At 42.7% G+C, this 14,199-nt stretch overlaps 2 protein-coding genes across 7 annotated transcripts in view; one reads left to right on the forward strand and one right to left on the reverse strand.

Annotated features, from left to right (window-relative positions):
• LOC105495429 (zinc finger protein 793) overlaps positions 1-3,871 on the forward strand; it is a 74,302-nt gene extending 70,431 nt beyond the window's left edge. The window contains exons 11-13 of one of the 2 annotated variants that reach the window (XR_011617854.1): positions 1,558-2,087; positions 3,357-3,434; positions 3,615-3,871. The gene's annotated coding sequence lies outside the window, so the exon portion shown is untranslated. The remainder of the gene's footprint in view (positions 1-1,557; positions 2,088-3,356; positions 3,435-3,614) is intronic. The other variant, XR_011617855.1, reaches the window with a different exon arrangement.
• The window catches only part of LOC105495432 (zinc finger protein 571), a 38,889-nt gene extending 24,721 nt beyond the window's left edge, over positions 1-14,168 (reverse strand). For 2 of the 5 annotated variants that reach the window (XM_011764972.3, XM_011764968.2), the window contains exons 1-3: positions 13,372-14,027; positions 10,067-10,109; positions 4,948-5,034 (exon numbers count right to left, since the gene is read on the reverse strand). Coding sequence is in view for 3 of the 5 variants with exons in the window: in XM_011764968.2 (XP_011763270.2) it covers positions 4,948-4,956 (9 nt within the window). In the remaining 2 variants the exon portion in view is untranslated. The other 3 variants (XM_011764969.2, XM_011764970.2, XM_011764971.2) reach the window with 3 other exon arrangements.
• Positions 14,169-14,199: the final 31 nt, after the last annotated feature.

Genomic DNA, 14,199 nt, shown 5'->3' on the forward strand with positions numbered 1-14,199 from the left:
GCCCTCCTCCCCTAAAAAGGTTTTGTTGCCTTATTATGATGCCATAGCTGATCTAATTATCTTGGGAAGAGAAAACAGTAGAAAATACTTTGGAATAGAACCCTCTACCATTATACAGCCCTACACTCAATCACGCATCCATTGGCTGTTACAAAATACGGAAGCCTGGCCAATTGCTTGCGCTTCTTATACTGGCGCGATTGACAACCATTACCCACCTAACAAACTTATTCAATTTTGTAAACTTCATGCGTTTGTATTTCCCCATATTACCAGTAAAGAACCTCTCAATGACGCATTACTAATTTTCACTGATGGATCTTCCACAGGACTTGCCGCTTACACTTACAATAATGTAGTCGTTAAATTCCAGACCACTTATACATCAGCTCAGCTGGTCGAATTGCAAGCTATAATTGCAGCACTATCAGCTTTTCCTTGTCAGCCACTTAACATTTACACAGACAGCACCTACCTGGCTCATTCAATACCCCTCTTAGAGACCGTGCCTCAAATTAAACATTTCAGACACAGCTGACCTATTTTTACAATGTCAACAACTTATTCGAAAAAGGACTACTCCCTTTTTTCTTGGGCATATTAGAGCACATTCAGGATTACCGGGACCTTTAACACAAGGTAACGCAACAGCTGACGCGGCAACAAAAATCATAGCCACAGTCACTACAGACAATTTGCAACAAGCACAAAAAGCACATGCCTTACATCATTTAAACGCCCAAACCTTAAGACTCATGTTTAAACTTACCAGAGAACAAGCTCGACAAATAGTTAAACAATGCGCCAACTGCATAACGTATTTACCTGTTCCCTATCTAGGAGTTAACCCCCGAGGACTCATCCCCAACGAAATTTGGCAAATGGACGTTACTCACCACTTAGAATTCGGTCAGCTAAAATATATCCATGTATGCATAGACACCTATAGTGGATTCATCAGTGCAACTCTCCAAACAGGAGAGGCCACCAAACATGTCATAGCTCATCTATTACACTGCTTTTCTATTTTAGGAATACCCAAACAAATCAAAACAGATAATGGCCCTGGTTATATAGCCAAAACCTTCTTACAATTTTGTAATACCCTACAAATTAAACATACCACAGGCATTCCCTATAATCCCCAAGGACAAGGTATAGTAGAAAGAGCTCATCTGTCATTAAAAACTATTATCACAAAATTAAAAGGGGGGAGCTGGTACCCCGTGAAGGGTACCCCCAGAAACATAATCATGCCCTGTTTATCCTTAATTTTTTAAATTTGGACAGTCATGGAAAATCGGCTGCCGACCATTTCTGGCATCCTGAATCTCAAAAACAGTTTGCAATGGTAAAATGGAAAGATCCACTTGATGGTTCATGGCATGGCCCTGATCCAGTTTTAATTTGGGGAAGAGGCTCAGTATGCATCTTCTCACAAAAAAATGATGCAGCCAGATGGCTGCCTGAAAGATTGGTAAGACAAATAAATCATAACCATTGTCAGTCCAGGGAAGATAAATCTCCCTGAGAAGTTCTTTCCTTTTTGTTTTTCAGAAAATGAAGCCTAACATGAGATTCCTTTGGAGAATAATCGCTCTATATAACATAGTGACAGTCTATGCAGGTTTTGGTGACCCTCGTAAGGCAAGAGAATTATTACGAAAACAATACGGCCAGCCTTGTGATTGCAGGGGGGGACAGGTATCTGAACCTCCGTCAGACAGAATCACCCAGGTGACTTGCTCGGGCAAGACAGCTTACCTAATGCCAGACCAGTCATGGAAATGAAAAGTGCTGTTTTTACGCCAACAAATCCGGAATCGTCAGAGATAAGATAAAGACTTTACAGGAAGAACTAGAGAAGCGCAGAAAAGGCCTGGCCGCCAATCCACTATGGACTGGACTCGATGGTCTTCTCCCCTATCTCTTGCCATTTCTTGGTCCTTTACTCACTCTTCTACTTTTCCTCACTCTCGGGCCTATAATCCTTAATAAGCTTATGGCATTTGTCAGACAACAAATCGAGGCCTTCCAGGCCAAACCTATACAGGTTCATTATCATCGCCTTGAGATGACTGAAAATGGTGAGTCTTATTTACCTTAATAAGACCACCTCCCCTGTGTGCTGAACTGGACAGTCAATGACGGGTAAGAGGACACTATCCCCATCGGAGCCTAAGACAGGAGGGCCGCCCTTGCTGCTGCCTTATCCCATGACGGGCCTAGAAGGTGGGGGTGAGTTGACCCAACCTAAGACAGGCGCAGTTCCCGAGGGGTTTTCTTATCATAAAAATATAAAAAGGGGGACCTGTCCGGAGCTGCACGCCCCGGCCATAGCGAATAATAAAGATTAAATGCCTGAGCTATATTCACTTCCACCCCACACCTTCTCCCTATCTTTGCCTTTTTTCCCTGTACTAATACCTCATTAAAGATGGCGCTCTTCCTGCTTCTTCTTCACTCACTTTTCCCGCGCCCGGGAAAATTGTTACTTAATAGCGCAAGCGCAACATGACGTCCCACCGGAGAAATCGAAACTAACCTGGCCACGCCCTCGGCAATGAGATCATTTCCGCCTTAGCCCAACCCCTTCCCTTCCAAGTGTATATAAGGCAGTGCATTACCGCCATTAAACGAGACTTGATCAGAGCACTGTCTTGTCTCCATTTCTCATATCTCTTGTTCCCCAAATTCCCACCCCCTCTTCCAGGGCCTGCTTCGACTATCCCGCGGGCCGGGATAAGCAAGTAACACTTTTGTGTTATTTTTTTGTGTTGTTTTCAACAGGAAATTGGTTGCCTAAACCATAGTATTAACATGATTCTCTATCCTTCCTATTGCCACAGATAAAACTTCCTTTGTACAACAGAACAATTCCATTATCCAGAAAGGTCTGAGAATTTAAAACGCCAGATGTCCAGATGTATGCAGTTTCTTGATTAAATAAAATACTGCATGCATTTATTTCACAGCAGATTTTAACTGCACAGCAGATTAGGCTTTCAAATCCTCAATAACTAATATACTCTCAATCAATACAAGTTCTTGCTCTCCCTTCTGCCTTTAAAGACTTTTAAAAGGACGAATTTTTTCCAATGTTTACCAAATCCCTAGATTAGAAAATAAAATTTGAATATAACCTAAGAATTTTTTGGAGACTCAGATTCATCAAGTTATTACATCACAGAATAGAATGGACATACGATATTTCCATTTTATGTACAAAATGATCTGCTTATTTGGGAGTATTTGAATTAGACAAATTCTCTAATGTCTTTGAGCTCTTAGAATCTATAATTCTTGAGAGTATGCATCTGGCATGTTTTATTTGCTCCTATTTTCCCTGTTCCTAGGCTACAGCAAGGTACTGGCTGCCAGTCCAGGCACACAGAGACATCACTCTGAACTGGTACATTCCAGGAAATCCCAAGGTGAACTTGACTATGATCATCCTCTCTCATTGGTTCCTGGGCAAGAGGGTTGTGGAAGGCAGAATAAAGGCCCCCCAAACATGTCCACAACCTAATCCCTGAAACAGTAACAGTACTGACTCAATGTTAAAGAAAAGCTTGCTTGCTTAAATATAATTATTACTTTGCTTGACTTTGTAGATTATTCAGTAAGAACAGTCTCAGGAAAACAGGACCTTCAACAGAGATAAGAGAATTAAAATACGCAGGCTAACAACTCTGGGAATGGGCTGACTGGCCTGATAAGAATAGGCTGACGGCAGCTACAGAAGGCCACAAAACACTGATCAAGAAAGCAATGACCAAGAAAGCAATGACCTGAGACTGCACATTTCACAAGAATGTTTTGATCATCATTTTTCCTAATTTCCCTTAAAATCCCCTGATATGGAGACAGAACTCAGTGGTCTTTGAACACTAGTTCACTGCCTCCCCTGGGTTGCTGGCTTCCTGAATAAAGCTAACCTTCCTTTCACCAATGCTCATCTCTTGAGCTTTCAAGTGGCAAGTAGTCTGGACCTGAATTTGGTTACAAAACCTATGTATACCTTACCTTACATGGCAAAGGGGACTTTAGAAGTGCAATTAAATTAAGGATCTTGAGAGGGGGTTATCCTGGATTATCTGGTTGGGCCCAATGTATTTATAAGTGATAGAGGGAGGCAGGTGAGTAAAAGAAGGAAATGTGATGATGAAAGCAAAGGTCGAAATGTGATTGCTGGCTTTGAAAACAGATGGAAGCCACACCCCAGGGACCGTGGACCGCCTTTAGAACCAGAAAAAGACAAGGAAACAGATTCTCCAGTCTTCTAGAACCTCCAGAAGGAACATGGCTCTGCTAATACTATGATATTAGCCCTTTCAGACTGATTTCAGACTTCTGACCAGCAGAAGTATAAATCATAATTATACTGATTTAAGCCACTAAGTATGGTGGTTATTAGTAACAGCAGCAACAGGAAACTATATCAGGAACAAGAGCCCTTCCTTCACAGGACCCTGTTCCCATTCAATCCTCAAAGTTTCACGGAAAATCTTGCCACACACTGAGACTAGGAACATCCAACAAAAAAATGCTGTCACTTTCAAGTGGAAAACGCAAGTTTGTAGAGAAGACCAAACTTTGTCATGTGTCACATTCAAACACTCATCTCTACCTCACCAAACCGTGGTACTAACGTGTACCATTCTTAAAAGGAGGTATTTCTGTTCCCTCAGGGCTCTGGGAAGAAGACTATGCCTGTGGACAATGCAGAATTATCTGCTGAATGAACATCTAAAAACTGTTTGGAGAGGGGAAAAGCACTGAGAAGAATTGGGCTCTTTGCTACTATTACTCACTAGAATGGGAGACTTTGGCAGCAGTTCCCTTAAGGGACCAAACAAGGCAGGAAATTCTGGGATAAATAAATCTGGTGTTCACATTACACAACAAAATGATTGTACTTCAAGAAGGAAAGAAACAGCAACTCACGTGGGGCATGGTTTTTTAGAACTGTCAGAACTGATCGATTTTCTGGGTTCCTTTCCTGGAGGTGTGCAAAGTCCAGAGAAGCCAGTGCTGGAGAAGGAAAAAAAGCCACAAGATTGAGTTGGCTCACAGCCCACAAAATAAAACTACTTAGAACTACCTTTACTTCTCCTCTTTTGGGAATCTGGAAAAAAATCTCAGTCCTTCCACAAACCCAGTGGAAGCCAGCTACTGCAGAAGGGGTTCAGGCCAGACCTTTCCTTAATGTCCATGTTGAACAGGACCCTAGGTGCTGTTACTTTCCCATGGCATCTTCACCTCCACAGTAGAACAGGGGCATGCCCAGGGAGCCCCCCACCATCCCCCTGGACCCAAAGTGAGGTGCTTTGCTCCCAATCTTAGGAAGGCGCTTCAGAGACCAAAATGTGGCCTCCTTTCAGACATCATGAACATCAGCTAGACTCACAGACATTTTGACAGACACATCAGAGTCAACAGATCCAAAACAGTCTCATCCCACTCCCCTGAAGCTAGTTCTTTTTTGCCTGTTTACTCTTCCCTATAAAAGAAAATTCCTTTATGCCTGACCTTTGCTATGCTTGCAGATCTTACGGTTGTAGTGTTCTTCCAATTACAACACCTCTTCCCTTACTGCAATGTTTCTATGAATAAATAGTCATTCCTTACCTAAGTCTGGATTTGTTTATTTCACAGGTTGAATAACTTTTGTCGAATAACAAAACAAACTATTTTAACTGTAATCTAATTCTCCAAGCCATGGCACACACAAAAGCACTGAGGGTCAAATATGAACAACATTCACATGACAGCCAATGTGGGCGCAGCACGCCGCCTCGTGCAATATGACTTCAAGATTGAGCATTCTCCAACTACAGCCATCTACCTGCCATAGTTTTGTAGCACTGATCCTTTTTTTTTTTTTTTGGTAGCACTGATCTTGCGTACATGTATAATCCATGAACTTAACATCAGTGTTGCTCGTGTGATACCAAGAAAACCCGGTAAGAGAGCAGGTAAATAATTTAAGTAAGATTTTGTTTGGTATAGTTGAGCTTTGAAGCGCCAAAAGCCACTGTACTATCTAAGATTTTGTGCCCCCCACTAACCAATTTTCAACTCCGTTGAGGCAATATCATCTTCATTAAGGATACATGGGTTGGCTGCGTGTGGTGGCTCATGCCTGTAATCCCAGGGAGGCCGAGGCAGGCGGATCACTTGAGGTCAGGAGTTCGAGACCAGCCTGGGCAACATGGCTACTAAAAATACAAAAATTAGCCGGGCATGGTGGTGCACGCCTGTAGTCCCAGCTACTTGGGAGGCTAAAGCAGGAGAATCACTTGTACCCAGGAGGTGGAGGTTGCAGTGAGCCAAGATCACACCACTGCAATCCAGCCTGGTTGACAGAATGAGACTCCATCTCAAAAAAAAAAAAAAAAAAAAAAAAAAATCCCATGGGTTAAAATTATATATATAAAATGATATAAAGATGTTAATCTCTGCAAGTTAATAGGATATTTGATACATGATATACAAATTAACTATGACCCCAATAAAAATACAAGTATGAAAGCAGATATATTCAATTTAAATTCAACAAGCAAGAATATTAAAAAGCAAGAATTGGAAGAAAATGCCTGATAATAAAGACAGCAGAGATTTCAGAATACCACTCCTATCATTAAAATGTTGGATACTGTAAAAAAAAGAACAAAATCATGTACTCTGCAGCAACATAGATGTGGCTAGAGGCCATTATCCTAAATGAATTAACACAGAAGCAAAACCAAATACCACATGTTATCCTGTATAACTGGAAGCTAAGCACTGGGTACACATGAACATAAAGATGAGAACACTGACACTGGCAACTACTAGAGCAGGGAGAGGAAGAGGACGGCAAACGATGAAACCTACCTACCTATCAGGTATCCTGCTTACTAACCGGGTGACTGGATCATACCCCAAACCTCAGCATCACACAATACACCATACAACAAACCTGCACATGTACCCCCTGAATCTAAAATAAAAGTTGAAATTTTATTTTTAAAAAGTTGGATACTGCATATGAATGGAAAGAAAAGATTAATGTAACAGAATAGAATCCCTGATCTCTGGGGAAAGGTGGATTATTCAGTAAATATTATTGGAGAAAGGTAATATTGGAACCTCATTTTATACCACATACCAAAATTAACTCCAAATATATAAGATATCTAAATATTAAAATATGAAATTGGCAGGGAGTGGTAGCTCATGCCTGTAATCCCAGCACTTTGGGAGGCTGAGGCAGGTGGATCACCTGAGGTCAGCAGTTCGCGGCCAGCCTGGCCAACGTGGTAAAACCCCGTCTCTACTAAAAATACAAAAATTAGCTGGGTGTGGTGGCAGGTGCTTGTAGTCCCAGCTACTTGGGAGGCTAAGGCAAGAGAATCGTTTGAACCCACTAGGTGGAGGTTGCAGTGAGCCGAGATCATGCTACTGCACTCCAGCCTGGGCGACAAGAGCAAAACCCCATCTCAAAAAAAAAAAAAAAAAAAAAAAATCAAAAAAATGCTAGAAGGAAAAATAGACTGTGTCCTTAACTGCGGACACAGTTAAGAGGGGAAAATTCTGTGTCTCACAATCATATGAATAAATATTACTATATTTAAAAATTGCCTAAAGGAATACAAACACAGACAAATTACAAAATGGGAGAAAATATGCACAACTTAAATCAAAAACACAGTGTCCTAAAATCCAAAGAGCTGTATTTTAAAAAACAAGAGAAAACAAGAGAAAAATAAAAAATCATTATTTAAAACAGGCAACAGATAATTCATAAAAAAAGAAAAGTCAATGGCCATTCAACATTTAAAATATGTTCATCCTCATTTAAATAAGAGAAATTCAAATTGAAACTAAATTGAGAAAACTTCTGAATCCAATATAATTAAGATCCTATTGGACTAAATTCCTTGAAGATACACCTATCAGATCTGGACATAACACAAAAAGCAACTAACTGAAGGTGCTGGCCAATAAACTGAAGCAGTATTCCTGCAAAAAAAAAAAAAAAATGCAAAAATTAGCTGGGTGTGGTGGCAGGCACCTGTAATTCCAGCTACTTGGGAGGCTGAGGCAAAGAATTGCTTGAACCTGGGAGTTGGAGGTTACAGTGAGCCAAGATCACGCCACTGCCCTCCAGCCTGGGCAACAGAGCGAGACTCCGTCTCAAAATTTAAAAAAAAGCACACTTGAGGCCGGGCGCGGTGGTTCACGCCTGTAATCCCAGCACTTTGAGAGGCCGAGGCGGGCGGATCACAAGGTCAGGAGATCGAGACCACGGTGAAACCCCGTCTCTACTAAAAATACAAAAAATTAGCCGGGCGCGGTGGCGGGCGCCTGTAGTCCCAGCTACTCCGGAGGCTGAGGCAGGAGAATGGCGTAAACCCAGGAGGCGGAGCTTGCAGTGAGCCGAGATCGCGCCACTGCACTCCAGCCTGGGCGACAGAGCGAGACTCCGTCTCAAAAAAAAAAAACAAAAACAAAAACAAAAAAAACAAAACAAAAAAAAACAAAGCAAAAAAAAAAAAGCACACTTGAATTGAATCATGAGGAAATATCAAACACATACAAACTGAAGAACAATCTACAAAGTAACTGGCCTGTGCTTTTCAAAAAAGTCAGGATCACAAAGGATCAAAGAAAAGTCCAGGAACTGTTTCCGATTAAAAGAGACTAAAGAGATGTTTTAATTAAATGAAATGTTTGATCCTAGATATGATTTTGAATTGGACACCAGATAAGGGGCAAAAAAGGCTATAAGGGGCTGAGCGCAGTGACTCACGCCTGTAATCCCAGCACTTTGGGAGGACAAGGCGAGCGGATCACGAGGTCAGGAGATCAAGACCATCCTGGCTAACACAGTGAAACCCTGTCTCTACTCAAAAAAAAAAAACAAAACAAAAAATTAGCCAGGCATGGTGGCAAGCGCCTGCAGTCCCAGCTACTTGGGAGGCTGAGGCAGGAGAATGGCGAGAACCCAGGAGGCGGAGCTTGCAGTGAGCCAAGATCTCCCCACACTGCACTCCAGCCTTGACAGAGTGCGACTCTGTTTCAAAAAAAAAAAAGGCCATAAGGACAAAATCGTAACAATTGGTGAAATTCTTCTATGAACTCTAGATTAGATAGTTATCACTTAACTCTGCTACACTTCTTTGTTTTAATAAATGAACTGTAGTTATAGTCCCCGTGCTCAGAAAATACACTAATTATAGATAAAGGAAAATGATGTCTGAAAACTACTATCAAGTAGTTCAGAAGTATATATGTAGAGAGAATTAGCAAACAAAAAAGCAAAATGTTAAAAAACTGATAAATATGTAAGGGCATAGGAGAGTTTTTTCTACTATTTTTGCAACTTCTCTGTAAGTGTAATATTATATCAAAATAAAAATTTCTAATTTTTAATTAAAAGACTAAAGAGGCATAACCAAATGTAATCCATGAAACTTAAATATAGCAAAAAAAAAAACACCAAAAGAAATCTAAAATGCACTCTCTATCTTAACAGTAGTGACAGTTCTGTTGTTTTCAAACAATTATATTTGAGAATAAAGAACATAAATTATATTAATGTTTCAGCAACTAAGATTGTTAGCATACAACAGAGATACAAGTATAAAAATCAAACAAGAAAATACTCTGTAATTTGTCTGAACTATTATTATAAATTCATGATTCATGATTTACACTTTAAAAACAAGTTATTAGCTTTGTTCCCTGAAATGACCTAGATTAAATGACGGCCCTATGGCAATGAGAAACTCTAATGCCCAGACAGTGGTCACTGTACACTATATACCACAAGAGGAATCAGAACTCCTTAGAGAAATGGCTCATTTCAGGCCTGGCACAGGAAATGTAGAAGGTGATCTTGGGATCATTTGTTCTGCCAGAAAGCAAATCAGCTATCAACTCTACTAGAATCATGACAGAAAGATACAGAACTGCCTGGAAAAGACCACCACTGGCTTAAAAAAGAGCAGTTTGATATAAAACAGAATAATGATCACAACAGTTTGAAACATACGGTATTCAAAACAAACTCACTCACTTTTGGGACTCCTTAGATGGTTGAAGGGCACCAACTCATTTCTCTGAAAATACATAAAGGGAAAGAATCAAATCAATTATTCTGCCTTTCCATATGAACTTTATTTATTTATTTATTTGTTTATTTAGAGATGGAGTCTCACTCTTGTTGCCCAGGCTGGAGTGCAATGACACCATCTCGGCTCACTGCAACCTCCGCCTCCCGGGTTCAAGTGATTCTCCTGACTCAGCCTCCCGAGTAGCTAGGACTACAGACATGCGCCACGATGCCCGGCTCATTTTGTATTTTTAGTAGAGATGGGGTTTCTCCATGTTGGTCACGCTGGCCTCGAACTCCCCACCTCAGATGATTCGCTTGCCTCAGCCTCCCAAAGTGTTGGGATTACAGGCCTGAGCCACTGCGCCTGGCCATGGACTGTATTTTAAGATAACCAAATACTTGACAAAGAAAAATTCTTATATATAGAAGAACTATAACTAATGAATACAGAAGAAATTGAAAGAATTTTTTAAAATCACCATATATAACCATTAATGAAATAATAGGCCAGGCATGGTGCCTCATACCTGTAATCCCAGCACTTTGGGAAGCTGAGGTGGGTGGATCACTTGAGGCCAGGAGTTCAAGACTAGCCTGGGCAACATGGTGAAACCCTGTCTCTACTAAAAATACAAAAATTAGCCAGCTGTGGTGGCACACGCCTGTAATCCCAGCTACTCAGGAGGCTGAGGCAGAAGAAGCGTTTGAACCCAGGAGGTGGAGACTGCAGTGAGCCGAGATCGTACCACTGCACTCCAGCCTGGGCGACAGTTAGGGGAAAAAAAAGAAAGAATGGATCTTGGTATCAATTGTACCTGGGCGTTATAACCTTTAGGTCAGTGCTGCTTAACCCTTCTAAAATTTTTCATGGTCATATCCCTAGGAGCCTTTTTGATACTTTTCTCTAAAAGCCACCACTCTCATGAGATTTTATTACCATAGATATACTGTATACATGTTTATGTACTGTGGCCCTTTGAAGGACCACAGATCATTGTAATACTTAAGAGTTCTTGTCCTCTTATTTCTCAAAAACCAAGTTTCACCCCCTTGGAAGGTGATATCCTCCACCCTCATTGAGAGTGCATGGTTTTTTGTTTTGTTTTTTTTTTTTTTTTGAGACGAAGTCTCCCTCTGTCCTCCAGGCTGGAGTGCAGTGGCCGGGTCTCAGCTCACTGCAAGCTCCGCCTCCCGGGTTTACGCCATTCTCCCGCCTCAGCCACCCGAGTAGCTGGGACTACAGGCGCCTGCCACCTCGCCCTCAGCCACCCGAGTAGCTGGGACTACAGGCGCCTGCCACCTCGCCCGGCTAGTTTTTTGTATTTTTTAGTAGAGACGGGGTTTCACTGTGTTAGCCAGGATGGTCTCGATCTCCTGACCTCGTGATCCGCCTGCCTCGGCCTCCCAAAGTGCTGGGATTACAGGCTTGAGCCACCGCGCCCGGCCTGAGAATACATGCTTTAGGTAAAAAAAAGGAAAGGATTACATGGGCAGCATTTAAACACATCAATATGACATCACTGAAAGTGGGACACCAGACTGTAAGGGCCTCATGATGTGATGTCATAGGAAATAACATCAACTATGAATTAAACGTGATTTATGGAAAACCTGATCCGAATCCAATCAAGCCTCTGGATCTAACTGCCTGTTTACAGAAATATGAAGGAACGGAAAACAAATTATATGACAGTACAAAGAAGCAATTAGCTAAAAGCAGTATACAAAATATTCTACGGGGCAGATGATCTAGTTTTTCTACAAATCAACAGCACCAATTAAAACAAACCAAAACAAAACACAGGAGGGAAACTGTCATGGATTAAATAAGTTTAAGAGGTTTGGCCACCAAATGCAATGTGTGGACTCTCTCTGGATCCAGATTTGAACACACCTATTGTAAAAATAGGTGTTCGAAATAATTGGGAAAATTTGAATATGGGGGTATACCATATTATGAAATCACCACCACGCTGTTACACCAACATAAGAAACAAACTTATTGTTTTAAACTTATTGTTAGTTTTTTTTTTTTTATGTTGGTATAACAGCATCGTAGTTATTTTAAAATATAACGTCTTTTTGGTCATATATGCTTATAGGAGGATAAAATATGATTTTGAAATACTACAGGAAAAAAGGGGGAAGGACTGATACAAAGGTATTTACAAATGTTTTTAATTACAGCTAGGTGTTGAACATGTTGGGGTTTGTATTATTCTCTATCCTGCTTGAAAACATCCACAATAAAGTTAAAATTGTAAAAGTCTTCAAATTTCCCTCCAGAAAGTACAGTTATTTTTCATCAAAACCTTAGACCAGGCCGGGCGCAGTGGCTCACGCCTGTAATCCCAGCACTTTGGGAGGCCGAGGTGGGCGGATCACGAGGTCAGGAGATCGAGACCATCCTGGCTAACACGGTGAAACCCCGTCTCTACTAAAAATACAAAAAAATGGCCAGGGCGGTGGCTCAAGCCTGTAATCCCAGCACTTTGGGAGGCCGAGACGGGTGGATCACAAGGTCAGGAGATCGAGACCATCCTGGCTAACACGGTGAAACCCCGTCTCTACTAAAAAATACAAAAAAACTAGCCGGGCGAGGTGGCGGGCGCCAGTAGTTCCAGCTACTCGGGAGGCTGAGGCAGGAGAATGGCGGGAACCCAGGAGGCGGAGCTTGCAGTGAGCTGAGATCCGGCCACTGCACTCCAGCCTGGGCTCTCAAAAAAAAAAAAAAAAAAAAAAAAAAAAAAAAAAATTATCTGGGCGAGGTGGCGGGCGCCTGTAGTCCCAGCTACTTGGGAGGCTGGGGCAGGAGAATGGTGTGAACCCGGGAGGCGGAGCTTGCAGTGAGCCGAGACCGTGCCACTGCACTCCAGCCTGGGCGACACAGCGAGACTCCGTCTCAAAAACAAAACAAAAAAACCTTAGACCAGAAAGGAGTGTTGTATCACTGGGTGGAAAGGGGAAGTGTAGTGTGGCTGGGGAGTAGAGCTAAGCTGATGATCCCATCCCCGGAGCATCATTTATGGGGTGCCTAAGGACCAGTCACTAGAATGGCTGGTTTGTTGCTGGAAATAGAAAACGTTTCGGAAAGGAAGAAATTTGAGGTTAGAAAGAAAATAGGAACTTCACACAAGACTTTCAGAAGTGCGATACTCTTTTCCTCTGGGTGCCTCTCTTCGAAAACACAGAACAGAGAAAAGAAAAAAGAATCATAGAACATCAGAGCTCTCGGAGCAGACAAAACAATTTAGGATCACACCAACCTCTAGAAAAGGATTAGTCTTCCCCACAGGGCTCTCAAGCTAGAATGGGACATCTTTAACAGTGGTCTTCTTCCTAAGACACTTCCGGAGTAAAGCCTCACCATCAGGGAAACTTCAAAAAGAGCCTCTTACTCCGCAAAGGAACTGCAGCAGCTGTAACCGCACGATTCTCAGCTGGCGTAACGCTGTCCGTGTCACACGAGGAGTACTGCGGCACGGGAGGGCCAAGGGCTGGGAGCATTACCAGGCGGCAGGAGAGCCCACCCCGCGGCCGCACAAGCGCACACGCACACGCACACGTCCAGGGCGGAGGAAGACTACTAGTAACAACCGCCTCTCTCTCTAGGCTCCCTATCCCAAAGTGATGGTGCCGATTTTATTCCCGGACAGGGGCTCCAGGCGCACACTCATAAATTCGGAGCGAAGGAACACAACTAGCAGCACCACGCCCCCGCCGCTCCCAGAACCAAAGTGACGGTGCCGACACCTCTCCGCATCCGCAAGGCCGACTTCCATAAGTAATCAGCCTAGAGCACCGTCCCTTTCCTGTCAGCACCGAGCCCAAGCCAGGACCCCGGTATTCCCAGCACCGTACAAGAGCTTCTTTTTCAATGCGCCAAACCAAAATCAGCGAGCTGTTCGCGGTGAGGCCGCCCACTCACCTGGCCGACGCAGACAGGCTCCGTGCGTCAAGACGTAACAGCGTAGGTGTACGACGGGGCGCAGCGACGCAGGGGCCTTCGGGAAACGTAGTCTACAACTGGAAACCGGCCGGGTCGTCTCTGCGCAGGCCCAGCGGCTAAGATCAGGTCCAGCGCTCCAGAACAC

Source organism: Macaca nemestrina, chromosome 20 (assembly GCF_043159975.1).
Source record: "Macaca nemestrina isolate mMacNem1 chromosome 20, mMacNem.hap1, whole genome shotgun sequence".
NCBI classification, from domain to species: domain Eukaryota; kingdom Metazoa; phylum Chordata; class Mammalia; order Primates; family Cercopithecidae; genus Macaca; species Macaca nemestrina.